Source organism: Gymnodraco acuticeps, unplaced genomic scaffold (assembly GCF_902827175.1).
Source record: "Gymnodraco acuticeps unplaced genomic scaffold, fGymAcu1.1, whole genome shotgun sequence".
In the NCBI taxonomy this organism is placed as follows: domain Eukaryota; kingdom Metazoa; phylum Chordata; class Actinopteri; order Perciformes; family Bathydraconidae; genus Gymnodraco; species Gymnodraco acuticeps.
The window spans coordinates 783,791-803,837 of record NW_022991187.1 but is presented as its reverse complement, the minus strand read 5'-3'; the positions used below and the strand labels follow the sequence as shown (position 1 = coordinate 803,837).

At 41.7% G+C, this 20,047-nt stretch overlaps 1 protein-coding gene across 17 annotated transcripts in view; it reads left to right on the top strand.

Annotated features, from left to right (window-relative positions):
* The window catches only part of ank1a (ankyrin 1, erythrocytic a), a 48,097-nt gene extending 28,280 nt beyond the window's left edge, over positions 1–19,817 (top strand). For 7 of the 17 annotated variants that reach the window (XM_034238196.1, XM_034238197.1, XM_034238191.1 and 4 more), the window contains 14 exons: positions 630–726; positions 870–1,098; positions 1,690–1,818; positions 1,941–2,060; positions 2,147–2,231; positions 2,409–2,483; positions 2,755–2,886; positions 3,650–3,799; positions 9,908–10,562; positions 10,693–11,041; positions 13,097–13,180; positions 13,482–13,634; positions 14,806–14,904; positions 16,075–19,817. In XM_034238196.1, coding sequence (XP_034094087.1) covers positions 630–726; positions 870–1,098; positions 1,690–1,818; positions 1,941–2,060; positions 2,147–2,231; positions 2,409–2,483; positions 2,755–2,886; positions 3,650–3,799; positions 9,908–10,562; positions 10,693–11,041; positions 13,097–13,180; positions 13,482–13,634; positions 14,806–14,877 — 2,330 coding nt within the window. In that variant the 3' untranslated portion in view covers positions 14,878–14,904; positions 16,075–19,817. Of the gene's footprint in view, positions 1–629; positions 727–869; positions 1,099–1,689; positions 1,819–1,940; positions 2,061–2,146; positions 2,232–2,408; positions 2,484–2,754; positions 2,887–3,649; positions 3,800–3,997; positions 5,518–6,663; positions 10,563–10,692; positions 11,042–11,367; positions 12,229–13,096; positions 13,181–13,481; positions 14,333–14,805; positions 14,905–16,074 lie in introns of those variants that run through there. The other 10 variants (XM_034238190.1, XM_034238200.1, XM_034238198.1 and 7 more) reach the window with 10 other exon arrangements.
* The last annotated feature ends 230 nt before the right edge of the window (positions 19,818–20,047 follow it).

The following is a 20,047-nucleotide window of genomic DNA, read 5'->3' as shown; positions in this document are numbered from 1 at the left end:
TGTCTGTGTGTGTGTGTGGCCTAGCATTACTATACTTGTGGGGACCTAAATCTGTTTACACAGTCACATGTGGGAACAAAATGGAGGTCCCCATGAGGGGAATCATTAATTTTAGGGTGAAGACTTGGTTAGGGTAAGGGTTAGGGTTAGGCAGGTGTTGGTTATGGTTAAGGTTAGGATAAGTCTCCAGGAAGTGTGTGTGTGTGTGTGTGTGTGTGTGTGTGTGTGTGTGTGTGTGTGTGTGTGTGTGTGTGTGTGTGTGTGTGTGTGTGTGTGTGTGTGTTGTGTGTGTGTGTGTGTGTGTGTGTGTGTGTGTGTGTGTGTGTGTGTGTGTGTGTGTGTGTGTGTGTGTGTGGTGTGTGTGTGTGTGTGTGTGTGTGTGTGTGTGTGTGTGTGTGTGTGTGTGTGTGTGTGTGTGTGTGTGTGTGTGTGTGTGTGTGTGTGTGTGTGTGTGTGTACTCCCTTCCATGGCAAGTGAAGATTAATGGGGGCAAAACTGCTGATTTGCAATGAAGAGAGATTTCCGAATTGGATGAACATTTATTTTTCTTATTTTGTACTTGCACCATGAGACTTTTGCTTTAGCCAGAATAGCCAGTTTACCCTTTCTCATCCTGACTGATTCCCAGGTGGCACAGCCCCAGCCCAATGGGAAGACATTACTGGCACCACCAAGCTCAATTATGCTAAAGACTGTGCCAGCTTCACAACAAACGTTTCAGCACGGTACGTGGGCAACACATACATCATATTAACAATTACTCCACTAAGGTTAATGTAAAACTTTGCCATCTCAAATCATTCTATAGTCAGCTAGACAATAAGATGTTTCCACACAACTGAGATTCCATGTCATTGTTTCGTCTCAGGTTCTGGCTCGCCGACTGTCCTCGGACTGCGGAGGCCATCTCCTTCGCCAACCTGCTCTACAGGGAGCTGTCAGCCGTACCCTACATGGCCAAGTTTGTGGTGTTTGCAAAGATGAATGAGCTGCGTGAGGGCCGCCTGCGCTGCTACTGCATGACCGATGATAAGATGGATAAAACCCTGGAACAACATGAGAACTTCACAGAAGTGGCTCGCAGCAGAGACATAGAGGTCAGTTCAGAAACAGGGGCCAGTTATAGAGTTTAACAAAAAAAGTACCTAAGTGTTGTTACAGTACTTTACAAATATATTGTCTCAAGTAGGGGTAAATGTACTTATTAAAATAACTACTTGAATAAGAGAGAAAAGCATTGTGTAAAAAACGACTTGGATGCAATTTATTAGATAACGGTTTTTATGTTAAAAAAGGAAAAATAATTTTAGGTGCATTTACATTTTTGTTTTCACTACCAGGCAAATCTACCTACCGTGAAGCACTATTTATTTTCTTAGAACAATATAGAAAAAAAGTGCTTAAAGAAACAACAAGGTTTGCGCCGTGTATGTGTGTTTTTCATGCATACGTACGTGTGTTTTGGTGGGTTGTGCTGCCTTATCTAGACCAAATGTTTAGAAGTACAAATATAATCTATCAAAAATGTACTTAAGTTAGGGTTAAAGTAATAAAATATTCAATAAAACAACTTGTTTTAAAGGGTGTTAATGTAACACTTTATTACCCACCAGTGAGAAAGGCAGAGCATTACTGATGTGGTCAAATGGTAGTGTAGTGTGGGCTAATTCCTGTGTCCTGTCTTGCAGGTGATGGAGGGAATGCCGCTTCACCTTGAGTGTTCAGGTAACCTGCTGCCGGTGAGGAAGGCCACCCAGCAGCCTCGTTGCTTCAGCTTCCAGGCTTTCAGAGATAACCGACTTCCTGTCTCTGTTAAGGTATTACCATGTGTCCTGATCTTTGCTAAGTTTGATATTCTTTGTTGTTCAATTGATAATATACTGTCTCCACACTACATACAGTATACCTTTAATGCTTTCCTTTTGTCCCTGTGTTTAAGCTGAGAGACAGCAGTAAAGAGCACAGTGGATTCCTGTCTTTCCTGCGCAAGTCCACTAAGTATGAGGACAGCCAACATGTGCTCTGTAACCTCAACATCAACATGCCTCCATGTATCAAGGTAAAGCTCCAAAAGTACAATGTGTTTAGTTAAAATAATTTTCTGTGAGATGATAGACTTCAGTGTGATTTGCTTGTGACTGGCAGATTATTGGGAGTGAAGACCGGAGGCGAACTCTGACCCCGCTGGCTTTGAGAGAAAGATACAGCGCCTTAAATGAACCTGCTATGGGTATGAGGCTCTTACTCCGCCAACAACTGCCCCTGCTTATGTTCTTATAATGCTGTATTGAATATAAATAAATAAGTAGGCTATGGCAATGCAGGGATAATCTCAACCTTTAATTTACATGTAACAAAAGTAAAGATGTCAGATGTTAAGTTGTCAGTTTTGGTCTGGTGTGTGCAGCATCTATGAGCGCCATGGAGAGGACGGAGCTGAAGATGGCTGTCATTGCAGAACAATTGGGACTGAGCTGGGCTGGTGAGAAAACAATGACTGAATCAGATTTTATTTGTTGGAAACTTTCCATGTTTACCTTATGTCCGACAAGTTCAAACATGGCAACTAGCCAATGGAAACCAATTATTTCCTGTTTTCCTGCCAAGAGCCGAGCTGTTGACGGACAAATGGCCTCTTCTGGGTAGAGATACTGTGAAGGACTGTGTAGAAGTATAACAGCATGACCCACAACCAAAATTATATAAATATTTATCTCACTTACTTGATTTGTTCGGTCTAATTTTTGCCACAGAGTTGGCGCGAGAGCTTCAGCTCAGTGTGGATGACATCAATAAGATCCGTGTGGAGAATCCCAACTCGCTGCTGGAGCAGAGCTCTGCGCTGCTCAACCTGTGGGCCACACGCGAGGGCAAGAGAGCCAAGAGTGAGTCCATTACATCTGAAATTACTGTGCATTTCTCTCATCATGTCACCTAAATTATGGAAGCCCTGAGAGGCGAACAGGGAAAAATATCCGGTGATTGATTTTTTAGGTCTGATGCGGGGACGTTTTGGCTGGTGCTTTTTGTCAGGATATTTTTTCTTTTCCTATCGTGTACTAGCAAGTTTTGTAACATGCCAGTTAGTAAACATTTATTATTTTGACGGTATGCGCCCGGCTTCTCTCCAAAACCAAATTGCTCAGTGACTAAAGTAGGAATAAGACTGGGTGTGAACATTGGTTCTGCTTTAGCTTGTTTAAGTCAGCTGATGAAGTATCAAAAGCTGAAAAACCACGAAGTGGCCATTTTTCTTCTTGATCAGTAAGCTAAAAGCTAAGGTTTGCTGGTTAGCTTACTTTGAGTCTAAAGTGACACTGTCTAAACTCCGGTTGTGCATCAAACTGGCAAACCCGGTGTTCTGACGTGAACACAATCAAAGGGGGAGAGGGATTTTGCCATCTGGCTGAATCTTATTAATGTTATTAATTGCACCTTTAAGTCATTAAGACAGGTGAGAAAACGTTTAGACATAGAAAATGTATCACCTGAATCTTACCTGCCTCTCAGGGCTTACCTAATTTACACCTCTTGAACCCAATTGAAGGCAGAAAGTTGTAATGGTGTTGCTGTTTGTCCTGGAATCCCCCTTCCCTTCCTTCTCTTTTCCGTTGTCTGCTTGTTCCCCTCCTTATGGGTCTTCTGCAGTGGAGAGCTTGTATGCAGCTCTGAAGAGTATTGACCGTATGGACATAGTCAACATGTTGGAGGGCCAGCCACCGCAGCCTGTGAGACAATCCCGGGACCTCAGCAGACGTCGACACGATATAGACAACCTCTCCCCTGGTATGACCAATGGTAAGTTCCCTCTCCAAATTCCACACTGCAGCCCCTTCCCCCATGTCCCTTTTGCTTTGATGCTGAGCCATATTTCAAATAAACATACCACCTCGCTCCCTATTATCCCTTGAAAGTAAAGTGTGTTTCCCTCTTGATTCTGACTGCTGTCCCTTTGTCCTATCATGTATTCCCCCGTGATGCCGTTGTGAATGAAAGCTGCCACAAACGTCAAACTTTTGCAGGACAACATGCAGAGGGACTCAGGACACTCCTACTGTGCTACAACCTCTGTAGTGCCTTTCGTTATGCATTTCTCTACGGATTCATCAATATGATGGGAAGTAGAGTGAAGTATACAAAAATAAATAAACTGAATCTCTATAGTTTGCATTAATCCCATTACTTAATAGCCTTTGAGCAAAACACCTTACAGATAAATTAATATTTATATAATCTATAGTTTGTTGTGTTATTATTGTTGATATTTTTGTTAATTTGTATGTTCATGTCAAATAATTAGATTATTCAATAGTTGATGTGCTTTTATAGCATTAAGAGGGCTTACATTTTAGAGTGAATTGTTATTAAGCAACACATTGTCATACATGGTCAGTAAACTAGATCCAACTGTAAGTATAGCCTAGCTTAACTGACCTCCTTACCAATTGTCAGTCCTCAGTCTTTTACTCCTTTTCCTCATGGTTTCCTTCACACATGCATACTCTACATCTTATTGACTCCATTTTCACCTCTGGACTGGTGTGAGCTCCCCTTCTTTCTGGACTGGCTTCTCCTCTCTGTATCCAGTGCAGACGATGAGTCAGTCTGACAGGTGACAGGAGTCCTAATCTGTGAAAACTGGAGCAATACTTGGAGATGTAACAATGCATAGAAATATGACCATGAGGGTCAAAGGGTGAAAAGGGAGATGTTCAGATCACAGCTGCAGTGAATCTGATGTAACCGTATCTGTCTTGTCTGTCTATCTGTCTGGCTACCTGCCTCCCAAAGGCCTTTCCTGCTTTGACGTTCTGCGTAAATATGTGGCGACGCTTTGAAAACCTGGATATTGTGTTTTCGGCTAACCTCACAATGATCACAGTGATGGGTTTCAAGAGGTTTATGATTTACTGTTCAGATTAAGTATGTCCCAAAGGCACAGAGATAAAGTAGAAGACGAAAACTGACTTTTTAGGCAATACGTATGAAGTGATTTAATTAAGAAATTCATCAAGTTTAATTAAGAAATAATTAAATGAATAAATCAATCAAACCAAGAAAAGAAAAAATAAGTCTATAAATGCTCGAAGGAATTGCAAATTACCTCAAGGCCACGTCTTTAGAATAAATATTGTGGCATTTTTCAACTTCCTTGTGCATTAGATTTGAATTCTCATTTTGCATTAATGTTTCATTCCTTAATTTATTTAACAAATTATTTTTGTTCAGTTTTACATTTTTACATTTTGGGAAATTTGCAAATTTTCTAGATGAAAAAGATCCATACCACTGTCATATCTGTGTGGTAAATATGAAGCTACTTCTGCTAGCCTCTGGTTAGTTTAGCTTAGCATAAAGACTGAAAAGAGATTAAAACCGTTATTGTGTCTCGTCCACGCTAGCTGAATTTGTGTAGCAAAACGTTAAAGCGTTAGTTGACTTAGAAGTGCTGGTAGGTGGATGTTTGATCTTTAGACAGAGCCAATCTAGCTGTTTCCCTATAGTCTTTGTGCTAAGCTAAGCTAACCGCTGCTAGCAGTAGCTTCATAGTTACCATAACAACACAGTCTCACGGCATTTCGTGTTATAGTCACGAAATTAATCTATTGATTCGTGTTCACCAACACGATTTTTAAAAAAATATTCGTGTCACACAGAACGATTTTAAAAGCAATGTAAATAATAACACATTTGAAGGAAAAAGAGATACAAAAAATACAGATTTCAGTATTCTGACACAGAACGATTTTAAAAGCTACTTTTGGTAGTATGTTTCGTGCCTGCACCAAATAATAACAAATTACAGATTTCAGTATTCTGAGTTTCTGAGCCCCATTTATTTTCCTTGCGAACGGCAAAAAAACTCCGACATTATACAATTTAAAATAAAAGGGTTAGGGTAAGATATTGAGTAAGAACATGTTTTTATGAACCACACAACTTCCGGTCTTCCAAGACCCGACCGGACAAAAAGACGTGGTGCAGGCACGAACTATGCTACCAATAGAAATACATTGCTTTTAAAATCGTTCTGTGTGACACGAAAACAATGCAAAAATCGTGTTGGTGAACACGAATCAATAGATTAAATACATTTCGTGACTATAACACGAAATGCCGTGAGACTGGGTTGACCATAATTATGAAAGTGGCATTGATCTTCTCACAACCCTTTGCAACTAAAGCACATTATTGTATACCCCAAAGTGTAGAACTGCTACTTACTGTAAAGTCAGGTTCAGTTCTATAATGTTTTTTTATTTTAGGAGTTAAACAGAAAAAGCAGAGCTAGAGTAGACCAGAGAAGTCACTTATACTGCAGCCTTCATATCTTTCTCTGACTTTTCCAGTCTTCCCCTCTTTTTTTAAAACAATGTCTTTAGGATTTGACTTATCCGTATCCTCATAGTTCTAGTTTATTTATTCTAATCTACTTCACTTTCTAGGTTAGTAAACGTAAAAAATACATTAGATCATGATTCAGGAAGACCTATTCTTTAAGACCTTTGTTTTAGGACATCTAAATTCTCTCTGCCTGTGGCTGCATGTGGAGAAGTTTGAGTCTTTTTAGGGCTAATGTTGAATGTCCTTTTGGGAGCCCTGTTTTCATTCCCTGTGAATCTGTCCCTCTCTCTGTGTTTCTCTGGACATGTCATCTGCAGCCTAGCCGCCCTACTCTTCCTCCTTCTCACTCCTCTCCGAACTCTGAACTCATGCCAACCTCATGTTGACCTCTGACCCACATCTTTATCTTTTTCCTTTTTTTGGCGACTAGTCGTGCATTTTCTTTATTTTTGTGCTCTTGAAAACCCCACCTTTTTAAGTGTCCGCTCTGTGACCGATACACCTCACACAGACTTTGTACTCAGCACCCACTGGGAGGGGGGAGGTGACCCTCGCTCTCTATCGCTGTTTCTGTCTGTGATCATCCCCCTATTTTATATTCCTCTCTTGCTGCCCTTTTCTATTTTATCCTACTCTGTCCTTCCCTCTTCTCCCATCCCTTCTTTCCCTGTCCTCCTGCCTGTCTGCATGTGCATGAGGCCGACTTTCATCGCTCATCCCCCTTGTGTTTGCATGAGACACTGGGATGAGGGGCAGGAGTAACACTGGCTTGTTGGAGATGTCGACTTAAATGCTGCATTGGCCTTTAATGCTGCTTGACCAACAGACATGTGTTTTTGCATGGCATGCATAATGAGAATGACTAGTCTGTCTCTTCCTCCTCAGGGATCTGTCCCATAGGGAGTAAAAAAGGCCACAAACCTTTTTTGTGAATTTGCGTCTGCTCTCTTCATGTATGAATGTTGTGGTTGTTTTTGTATGTCACTGGTTCAATGTAAACTGTGTCCATCTGATTACGGTAATTATTTTGTGCAATATATACGTTTTAAATGTCTTTGTGGGTGTTGTTCGAGGGTCAATTTTATATTGTCCCTTCCCTTATTGTAAATGTGCTTATTATTTAATGTGAGCTCATCTATAAGTCTGTGTGTGAGCGTCTATATATGTGTTTTATGTTATATAGGCTACCGTAACTGTTTTGTGTCCTCCATATACATGTGTGACCAGTGTATCAGTATTTGGTATATGGACAAAATAAGTATACTTCCTTTACATGTACTTTAACGCTTCACTGCTATTTTTTTCTGTACTTGTGTATTATAATCAGTGGGGTCAGGCAATAATTTTTCCTACTTCACACTTGCCCACTCCCTTAATTGTTTTCTTTCACCATCATTGCCTCATCTTCTAACATGGAGAGAGGGGACTGACAAACTCTTTCATTATCTAATTCATAACAGACAAAATGTCATGTTGTAGTTTGTGTGGTGTCACCCAAACACACTCGTAACACAACATAGATGTTGATATATTATCATAGTCTGTCTTTCTATTTTATAAACAGACTAAAAAGAAATATATTTTTTAATTCACACATGGTCCTTCACCTCATAGAGAAATACTTACTACTACAGTTGTTACTCTTACTTCTAAAATAGACTCGGTCATGTTCCTCAGATATACAAACAATTTATGCAGAAGTTCATCTTCAAGTATTTGAAAATAGGAGATCGGTTTCACTTCTTTGTAATTAGATTTGAAATATATTATTATCGCTCTAACCGTATTTGCAGCAGCTTACTGTATAATACTATTATTAAATGCAGCATTTAAGGTGTAGCCAAAGGGCAATCAAGCGTTTGTGATTAGGGCCTCCTAATCTTTCAAGGATCCTGCGGTCCTATTACTATTTCCAAACTTAAACTATTTACTCATTATCATTGTTCTGTGTTCAGGTTTTACAATTAGATATTCTGTCAGCAACGGATGAATCCAGAGTCATTGCTGTTTTACGGCAGATTTTTGTGTTTTACCTTAATAAACAAAGCACAAAATGAACAATGTAAAATATAAGAATGCTAGTTTCCACAGACACACCGACAGAAGGGCTGAAAGTAGGACAAGAGGTCCTTCTGGCTGCTTGGTGTCACAAATATCTCTTGCACACTCAGCAGTCCTCAACAGAAACACTGCCAACCATGAATCAAGTTACAGCTCTGCACAGCTTTCTCATCACTATGAGAATACACACACACACACACACACACACACACCCCTACATCTCTCTCTGTCTCTCTTATCTACATACTCTGCCCTGCACAACATCTCCTATTTCATCGTCTGGTTAATGTAGTTCCTGGTAAGACATCCTGTAGTGTTAGTCATGGTGCCACTCACACTTTTGTTAACATACATTCCCATTCATCATTTACTTAAACTATTCAACATTTTTTAAGTTATCTATTTAGCATGAAATAAGGCATATTGTGTATATAGTGCATTCTTCATAGTTTTCAACTGGATTTAGCTTCCCTTATATGCAATGTAAAGTTACTATCTCAATAAAAAAAAAACATTCCTGCTGCTGTGACACTGTGCTCTATCATGCCAGGTCTGCTTTTACAAAGAGAAAGATATTGTCACAAAGGGTGTTCAAGACAGTTGAAGGAGTGACCTGAGTCCAAAGCCCATTATCGATGTGCAGTTTTTCTAATTGATATAATTGCACTTGAAATACTCATTCAAATCAATGTTTGAGGCAGCAACCATGTGACTTTCACATCAGAAGGAAAATCAAGTGTATGTGTTTGCATATATCAGCAGTACCTTACGTTATATGTTTATATAGCTGTGTTACATTGAATGTATTATAATAAATATGTGTCAATATGAGTGCAAGCAGCTGGGTGGAGTGAGCTGATGTGTGTGTGTGAGGAGAGAATGAGATTGCCTGCGTGCATGCTATCCAGCCTGACAATGATATTAACCTGCCTGTTTTTCCGAGTGGGTTTGAATGCATGCATATCTGAGTATGAGTGTGATCGTATGAGAGTGAGCAAGTGTGTTTATGGCATGTGTATGTGTGTCAAGTGTGCGTCCCTGCTGGACAGGTGTGTGTCATCGCCCCGGGTTTGGGGCAGAGGCATTGATTCCTGACAGCTTCCTGCAGGTGGCAGCCAGCAGAGCAGCATCAGTCACTGCTGGGTCCAAAACAAAGTGTCAGTCAGTGCGTCCGGCTGTGTCTGCTGCTGCTGCCGCTGCTGCTCTCACAGTCAGTGCTGGCTGGTCGAGCTTGACAAACCCTCTTCTAAAAGCTGCCCTCTTGTCCTAAGCTCCTTGCACCTTTATTCTAGCTCCTATTGTCTTGGCCCTCCCCTCTCTCCTTCCCCACTTCTCTCCCATTTGTCCCTTCAGCCTCCTCTACTCCCCCACTCCCCCCTAGTTCCCCAGCTCCTGGGCAGGGGAGCTTACCCCCCTCCCGTGGTCCCGGTGCTGTGGGGGTGAGGTGGGGAGCGAGGCGGGGGGCCGGGTGTCAGTGTGCCTCTCTCTGTCTCGCTCCAGGTTATGGGCTCGTGCAGGACGAGCTTCTCTCACCGGCCTCCATGCAGTACAGCCTGCCCTCCCCGCTGGGCGCTGAGCCTTACTGGCAGGAAGTCTCCAGTCTGGACTGTGCACCTATTGCCACCACAGAAGAAGACACCCTCATGGAGATGTCTGATGTGCAGGTGTGGCCAACAGGCAACAGCCCGTCCCTGGTGCCTGTGGAGGATTCCTCGCTGGAGTGCAGCAATGCTGACGATTCAGAGGGTCTCCTGGGGCTGCCGTACGGAAGTCTGGGTCGGCCGGCCAGTCAGGCCAGCGCAGCCAGCGGAGGGGTTGGGGTGCTGAGTGGATCCATTGAGCTGCCCGAAGACGATTCAGAGATGGGCGTTGAGTCGCTCAGCACTGCAACACCAGCCTCGCTTGTGGGCACCATCGCCGGGATCAATCTTAACGGGCTGAACAATTGTCAGAGGTCAGGGGCAAGTTCGGAGGTATCAGCAGTCACAAGTACGGCTGGCGGAGATGGAGCTGGAAGAAGAGGAGGAGGAGGAAGAGGAGGAGGAGGGACGGGCTCAGAGGAAGGGCTTTCTCTTGTTGCAGGACAGCAAAGGGTGTATGCTCGGCTGAGTGAGTCACCTGGTCTGAGCTGTGTTGCAGACCGGAATGGAGACAGGTGAGTTAGTGGTGAACAGATTTGTCTTTCTTACAAAGGAGGTGACCGCTAAGGGGTTATTAATAGTTGTTTAACGTAAGCATACAAATTACATGTACCATCTCCACATTGATCCACTCTCCCCTTCCAGGTCAGGTAATGGTGGAAACGGAGGTGGTGGAGGCTCTTTCCTTTCCTACCTGCAGGAACAGTCAGGCCCGGGGTGGATCCCTGTCACTGACCCTACACAGGCCTGGGTGGGCACGCAACCTAAACCCAGGCAGGCCATGGAAGGCATGATATCATCAGTATGTAACGCTGTGGATGGAGACCCGTCCCACGCGTCCCAGGAGGCCTTACTTCAGCCGGTGAGGGACATGGGGCACTCGGAGATCTTACGAGGGCACTTCAGAGGTACCCAGCCATTTGAGAAGGGTTTGGGCTTCCCGCACAGGGTACCAGAGCTGAGGGCCTGGGATGACGTGCGACTGAAGGGCCAGGTGAGTGTGTCGCTCCTCCCATACCAAATAAGAGGCATGTTACTGTGTAATGTGAAAAGTTATACGATTTTTCACTTTGGAGGGAGCGACAAATGAGACTTGAATTGCTGTAATGCAATGCCTATAAACTTATTTCAACATTGAACAAATCAGATTTAGATTAGATCAATGATACATCCTAGAAAAAAACATCAAACATTCACATACACACACACACACACACACACAGTCTAGGGCCTAAGATGGGCACAAACAGTCGGGCCAAATATAGCAAACATTCTCACTGTCCCACTCATGTTACATGATCCCCCCCACTCCAAACATTTCCATGTGCTAACTTACTCTGGCACTCAACACTGACAAAATCAGCTGTAAAACTGTACAAGAGCAGCAATGAAAAGTTCCCTTTAGGGCATTTGTTGTTCATTCTGGTGAAAACAACACTTAAGCAAGAGTATAGAGGCAGTGTGTTGCACAATTGTATCTGCAGAGTGATGGTTTTTTGAGAAACTACTGAGGTTTAAGGATTAGAAATAGTTTGTAGTTAAAGTACCTGAAGAAGTCAGGGGACAAGTTTCTCAGTGCTCTTACCACAGCAAACAGAGCAGAGCGGAGAAGCTAGAGGTATTTAAAGCCCACAGATCACATGGTCAGAAAGAGAGAGAGGTGGGAATAGAAGACTCCCAAAGTTGCGTTTGCTTGGATTTGATGTCATTGAGTGGATACTCCTGGCCTGCCTGGGGGAAGGAAAAGGAATAGAGACCCAAGGGAAATGCCCACTGCCACAACTAATGGAGGAAGGACATGAACTACAAACAATCCAACTTTAACTGAACCCGTGATAGAAGGCCGCACGCTGCAGCTGTTGCCTTTTGCGCCTGCTGAGCTGCATTGGAAACAGGACTCACTGAGGGCCTGTATTATCGTGGGTGGTTCTGTGTTGATTTGCCGGGGATCAGAGCGAGGCGATGTGGGCCCTGGTAACAGAGCTCCTCTTCAGCTTCGTGCTGCTGGCCTTCCTGGTCATCAGCTGTCAGAATGTCCTCCACATAGCCAGCGGCTCCGTGCGGTCTGTGCTCACCTACATACATGCTCAGCTGGACCGCGAGCTCGGGGAGGGCGAGGGAGTGGCCGATGAAGAGGAGAACGTCACCACCAGAGTGGTCCGCCGCAGAGTCATCCTCAAGGTACAGGGCGAGGGCTAGAGGACAGTGGAGCCCAATTTGAGGATATGTACATGCAGGAAACAGGGGAGAGATGGTGTTTGGTGAAAGGCTTAAGGAAGCAGTGTATTTGCAGTGATACAGGATAGGTTCATGGTAATAGGGTAAATGGTTGTATAGGCTTTACTGCACTGGAGTGGAGTGGGTGTAACAAAAGCTGCAGTGAGGATTAACTGAGGACACTCTGTACATGAGGAAACATTGTGTATGGCAATAAGGAAAAGGGAATTGAAGGAATACAGAATAATAATAACTCACCTTCTATTTCACTTTGACTAACGACAATTTGTTATGCAAATGTTGCTAAAGGTATTTTCTGCTGTTACATATGTATATAGATTATGTTAGCCTCAACACGTTTGGACACTTCCTAATGTATCTCTGTTGACATGTTTTATTCTGGTCTGCACAGGCCGGACTGGCCTTTGTCCTCCTCTGGCTGTAGGAATGCCTTTAAGCTTATATATAGCTCTGTAGACACGCTGCAAATTAGTAGGGTACAGCATTGACATGATCCTTATCATCTGTAATTATTAATGTCGCTAAGAAACACCACAGATTCCAACTGTCTAATGTACATGCTTCTACAAACAACCCCTCTAACCCCTCACCCCTGTGTCATGTTTCCAGTTAGTGGAGGAGTTTATGGCATGCACGTTATTACACTGCAATGACACAGCCTCTATATTAACTTGCATTAGAGCCATAATATCCTCCTGAGTTTACTTTTGTACTGTGGATAGTCATATATTGTAGCAGTTGCACCTTAATGTTGGAAGTGCAATTTATTTAAAAACATTATTTAAGGATGCAAATATTTGTATTACCGCAGGGCGATGAGGTTGAAGATCTTCCTGGGGAGCATGTAAGCGAGGAACAGTTCACAGATGAACATGGAAACATTGTCACAAAAAAGGTCAGCCATTGCAACATATTTGTACACTGTTTTCTCAGATTGTTTTCTACTTTGTCAGTGTCACAATACTCACTCAACATCTCTCCACATAATTGATTATTAAGCTGATAATCAATTATGTTGATGTTTGGTTCATCATAAAAAGTATCACTCTATTAGACTGTTTGTATCCACAAATATAGACATTTCCTCCATTCCTTTTATATTTCACCAACTCTGTCTTTTCACTGCCTTATTCCCACTCTCTGCCTCCATCCATCACTCTCTCCCACCCCCTTGTGTACATGTGTGTATCTGATAGATTGTGCGTAAGGTTGTGCGCAGAGGGAAGGGTTCAGTTGAGGAGGGGGTTCAGGAGGTGAGTCTGGATGGTTCTCTGCAGGAAGACAACGAGCTGGAGCTTGATGCAGAGCAGTTCATGAGCTACGCCATCCTGGGCCGGGACAGCAGCAAGGTGGGCTTCTGATCTGCAGGCAGCTGACCATCTGATGAGGGCCTGTCTGATTTAATGTACAGCTAGTTTATGGGGCTCTGAAGTAAGCTTGAAAGTCTCATCGTGGTATCCCAGGCATTTCCCGACAGCCCTTGAATAACCTGCATGAGCTTCAACACAACAGGCTGAGAACAGTTTGTGTCCTTTGATATTATTAAGTCCTAAATCAGGAGTAGGGATTGAATGCAAAGTTTGTTTGGTTATTTGTTTGACTGCTGACATTCTGTTACATTAGTCTTCACCTAAACATTATTACCTCATGTTCATCTTCTGCATGCAGGAGGAACAAATGAGTTCCCTTTGCTCTGGTGCTGTTTTTGCTAACAGTTTACCGGTCCATTCAGACTTTCATCACTTTAGTCATCACTAAGCTGCACCTACACTTATCATTGTTTGTTATTATACATTAATGACTGAGTGAATTGATTGTGGCTCCATGCAGTGGCTATATTTTTCCATTTTGTCCCCATCAGTTATCTCAATGACTGACACTTGTCTTTTCTGCCTTCATTAAAGTTTATAGTCCTTCAACTGTGACTGTGTGCTGTATCACTCAAACATGCAAGACTCTCTGTGTCAGAGCTGGGTCAAATATTATTTACAATCTTTTTTCAATGTTACCTGCAAAATGTGGCAGATGATTAAACACATGAAATCAATTGAGAATATTAGGGTCCTTTGTTGTCAAATCCCACCCATCTGAATATGAAACATTTATTGTAAAAATATGTTTGTAAATATTATTTGACGCAGGTCTTCTCTGAAACCCAAAGACTGTCTGATGGGCTCTTATCTTCAACTGTCTTTCCAACTGCCACCCAATCACTTTGTCCTTGCTCGATTGTTTATACATCATTTCTTTTTTTTCCCCTCTGTCCCCTTCCTTCACGTATTTGTTTCTCACACTTCTATTACATCTGTTTTTCCTGTTCATTTCCTGTCCTCTCTTTTCTTGTGGGACTGCTTCTTTCCCCTGTTGTTCCATTTCTGTTTCCTTTCCTCATCTGTCATGTCTCCTTTATTTCACTCTCCCTTACTAATGTTCCCTCAACCTGTTGTTCGGCTCTCTTCATCCCACCTCTTCTCAACCCTTGCACCTCTTCTGCTGCCAACCCCTTCCCCCCTGATGTAGCCCGATTCTGTGGATGTGAAGAAAGGTGCTCAGATAGTGAAATGTGCCAGTCTGCGGAGAGTTAAGCAATGAGGCAGAGTGAGTGCTGCGTCCCTGCAGGTACGGGACTGACCCACAGCGCCCCGTCTGACCTGTGGGCTACCATTTAATCCAGTCTCTCTGGGTTAAATGCATCTGAATGTACCTTTTAATTCAATACTAATGACTTGTAACGTGATTCTGGCACAGCAAAATAAATGTTCAGTGTAACAAAGGGTACAAAATTATAAAACACAGAAAAAGAATAAGGATTGAAGACTGTCGGATCAGTTGAGCAACTCAATTAAAGTCTCAGAAAATGGGGAATTTCCATGAAAACCATTTTTAAATATGTCTTAAACGTAATTTATTGTGTTATAAATTGTCAGCATTAATGCAGAAGTGATACTTTATTCCTTATTCATTTTATTTTTGCAATACCTACCTCCCCGTTTTTACAACCTAAACAATAGAAGTTGAGGCTGCTCGCCTTTGGCAAAATGCTTTACTTTAAATGTATGGAGTTATATTGGTGAGTAAAATCAAACGCATTGGGCACATAATTGATTTTGGTCTGCTTAAATTAAATTGTTCTTTGTGTGATAACAATTTCTCTAAAATGTGTCATTTATGTATTTGTAAAAACTAGTTTATGTGCACTCAATATAATGCCATACAGACAAACAACGCAAGTTTGACGCAAGTAGAGCATCATTGTTCAGCTATAAATAATGTCAGGCCAGTTTATTTCTTCATGCATGCTGTAACAAGCTGGAAAAAGGGTTGGCACAGTGAGCACTCAGCAAAACAAGCAACCAAAAAGGATCTTGTAATGTGTCAGCTCCAAGGTCAAAGCTGCAAAGCCAGTTGCTATCTGGAGCCACTGCAGTGTGTGTGCGAGTGTGTGTGCATCTGTGACTTGCCCTTTCTAACATAAAGGCCATGACATTCCTGATATTACTGATACGTCAAGTGACTCCCTACTGAATGTTAAACCACTTCTGCCAACCATTTTTGCTTCATGCTTCTGCAGAAACAATGTGCTGTTTTATAAAGTATAACTAGATCAGAATTGGAGAGGAATTCAGTTCAGCTTTAACTGTTGGGAATTTCCAATATGGACAGTTTAGCCAAGGCAAATTGAAAGACTGCATATACTCACTTTTGCATTGACTTACTGCAACCTGCATGTCTGCTCCGTAGATTCCTGGTAGGTTGTATCTAAATCAACGTGTTTCCTTGTCTCCACAGAGTTCTCCACAGGATTCAACCCCTTCACCAAACCCATCCTACATGGACACATGACCAGCAGCAGCTGACAGGAGGAAGAACACACATTAAAAGGCAAACAGACAGAAATGAACGGCAACGCCACAACCATAGCGGCTTTGCCGACTATCAGCACGCACTGGAAGAGAAGGATACAGAATTACTCGTAGTTTTTATTACCTTTTTTTTTTTTAAAGAAACTGTGGGAAAAAATACATCTACTATAGGCTAGAAGCATGATTTCGTATACAAAACAAAAAACAAAAAAAAACTAGCAACCAAAATGTGCTTCCTGTTATCTGTATCAGCATGAGTGACTGCTGCTGCATGGCCTGTCTTTAACTACAAATACTGAGGGAATATAGGGGTGGGGAGGGATGGGGAGGACACACTGCTGTATGGGATAGGCATGCAATGTTGGGTATGGTCAATAACTGGCACGTTTTTAAACCAACGGGTGAAAACTTCATCAGTCAAATTTAAGAAAAGGGGAGACTAAAATACTGAGAAATACAAAATCTCTAGGCAACAGGTTACTCCCCCTCCTCTCTGCCACACTCTTCCAGCTAAGAGCCCCCAAACTAGTTTCAAACCTGTCCCAGTGCTCTCAAAGTCCAGTAAAGCTACAATTATCACCCAAGGATATCAGTGTTGTACATAATATCGTATGCACTAAAATGCTCTACTTGACTGTGTGTTACGTGTGTTGTTTATGTTTTAAGATCCTTATGCGATGCCACTGATGCTGCTGTTTCAGGTACATAAGAAATTATTCCCCGTTTTTCTTGTTTGGTTTGTTCCATCGGTCTGAACCTATATATTATTCTATATATCCTGAGATCTTTGTGGGTACAAGAACAAGCAAATGTCGTGTCGCTATGCCTGTTTTTAAACGTTGCATTTTTGTGTGTCAGGTTGTTTGTTTCTTTGTGCTTTTCATGTGCTTCAACCCTTTGCTTTTGACATGTCAAACTGTAGAGGGAAGACATACTGTAGGTCAGTTAACTGTACTGTGGGGTTTTCGAGCTTTGGGAGGCTGGTTTCTGCAGTAAACCTGCCTCCCTAATCTTCCCTCAGAGTGGGTTGCCTTGTGGAGAAGGTGAAAAAGAGATTTATGATGAGGGACAGATTAACCTACTCTACTATCCCACTCCTCCGCCTTTTCTTGTCCCCAGTGTGCCGTAAATGTGAGGTTTCTGTTAATCAGGTGTCTATCTGAACCAAAACCACAATACCCTTACCCTAAATCTTGCCCTTAAAGCCCTACCTCTCCCCCCTCCAGTCAGCCTCTCACAGTAGATGTAGCAGTCCTGTCCTCCTCCAGCAGGGGGCAGGATCTCACATTCAGCTCGTAGCAGTGTGTGTTTGACCTCATCATGCAGTATTTGACACCACCACACATAAGGTGCACTTATAGACCATCTCACCCCCACCAGTAGATGTCCCTTGATGAGAGTAAAGTCACTGAAATGCTGGTAATAATGTAGCACTGGTTTGACTGGGAAACAGAGTTAGCTGGAGAAAGGAAAGTGTTGGATCGAGGGTCGAGGACGTTTCATGTTTGTCTCCTTGGCAATGTTTGGAAAGTAGCAAAGACAGTCAGTCGCCAATCACTGTGATGAGAAACTGTAATACTGACCCGCAACTGTGAGCCTGGCCCCTCCCAAAGCGTGTCTCTCGTTTCACTCCTTTCTTTGGTGTTATGTCTTTTTTTGTCATGATTTACTGTCTTAACTGTACATCAGAAGAAGCAATAACTGCTTATAAAAGGAAAGGATTGTTTGTGTGCATGTGTTTGAGTGACAGAGAGGATTTTACGATCGCAGATCATGTTCTTCCAAAGCTCAGGCTTACAATCACAGCTTTATGCTACTCCTCACTTCATGCAGAATGATGTCAGTACATTAGTATTCTACATTTCATCACTTTGCAACATTATAATAAACTGACTAACACTGGGCAAATATTGGTATGACCTCATACCAGCTGACCCATCTGCAAAGTGCCCAGTGTCGGTTTTTTCACTATGAAATGTAGGTATGTTTAGTACTAGCTTTCAAATCTTATTTACATTCATATGCACCTTGAAAGAAATCCTATTGAATGTGTGTTTGTGTGTGTGAGTGTGTGCTGTGTGTGTGATTTTAATATCACATATTCAGTCCTTGATATTGGGACATTTCTAAAGTTGTGATAATATTACAGGAAGTAATATTACAAATGGACAAAGAGCAAAAGCTCTGAGATTATAACTCTAATTCACATATATTTTTTAAAGTTGATTTACCTCAATACGCGTGCCATCTCACATGATATCTGTTATCTACATGCATTTATTTCAAACATTATGTTAGACATTGAATGCTTTCTTGTGGAAAAAATGTCCGTCACAAAAATGTTGCAATAACCACCAATCAAAATGTGTTTGTTTTAGTACGGCTTCACAGCCAGAGATGATTAATGTAAATTCATGGTATATTATAAGTCTTGTTATAAAGTAGTCATCTTTGTGGCTGTGTACACTAGTAGAGGATAGGGTATTAACTCTGTTGTTTCAACTCATTAACTGCTGTTGATCATCATTATTCATTGCAAACATTCATAGAAACCATGAAATAGAAGAGATTTATAGAGAGAAACCTAAAATAGGTTTTGGATGTTTTTACAAATAACCCTGCATCAGATTTTATTTTTATTTTATTGTGTTTTTAAAAAAGTTTAGATGTCAAAAGAGATTACACAGTAGTGTAATTGTATAACCCCTTATGCACGGTTTGCTCTTCAAGGGCTTATAATTAAGGTATGATTGGGTTGCTTTCTGAAGCAGGAGCCATTTATGGAGCTGCTGCTGATGTCAGGGTTGAGCTCGGGGAGGGGGTCGGATGAAAACACACTAAAATGGAGCACTTTGAAGTTCGATGGAACTATTGCGGGAAGGCTTTTAGTGCCTCCGACGGTTAGTCTTTCAAGATGACAAGCATTTTTCCTCAACACAACCTAACCCTATCTATTTCTGCCCCTTTTACCAAATATAAGACTGAGCCGATTATAAGGCTTACACATGATGACAGTGAACACAGTTTGAAAGGAGGAGTCCAACTAAGTGCAACAGAGGAAGAGTGGTTGCATCACAAAAATGAACAATGGAGAGCCCTGCACTGAGGGACAAAGGAGATGATGCCATGCACCAAGTTCATGCAAAAATATTAACTGTTGCAAAAACTAGAGAACACATGTATATTCCTTTAGAATGGATTGAAGACATTATTAACGCAATAGCATATTACTCAATACTAAGGAATGCAACTGCGCACATGCACAGAAAATGTTTTTAAAATAAAAAGGCTATATATATAAAATATATGAAAATATATATATATATATATATATATATATATATATTTACTTACTTAGAATGCTATGCACCCTTACTTGTCAACTGGGATTCTAATTATGTTATGGATGTACTTTTATCATCATACAGCTGTAGCTACCAAGAGACTGTTGAGTTCTGGGTAATGCCTGCAACCTGGGGATAAAACAGGGGTCTTGTGGGTATTTTAAACTTTTGTTTTGCTTTTTTTTATTGTTATGGAGAGTCAAACATGAATTTAAAATATACATGTAAAAGCCTTTTAATCCAATGAAATCCGAGGACATCTATTGACAATTAACTCTGTACACCAGCTCAACATTTACAAAAATTAATAAAGAAATGAAATGTCTTTGTCTACAGTGTATATACTTCTGTGTGAGATGCATGATCCACTCGTGCACGCAACTGCTGATGATCATACTGTAATTGGAACAAAACAAGTGTTATATGTTGAACTGCTTTAGGCTTTATCATGTGCATACTGCTGCTATGAATAGAAAACCATATTATGAGCCTTCCAACAAAGTACCAACAAGTTGACAAATTGATGCACCAGTGGTTCAACCATGTTTGTCTTAA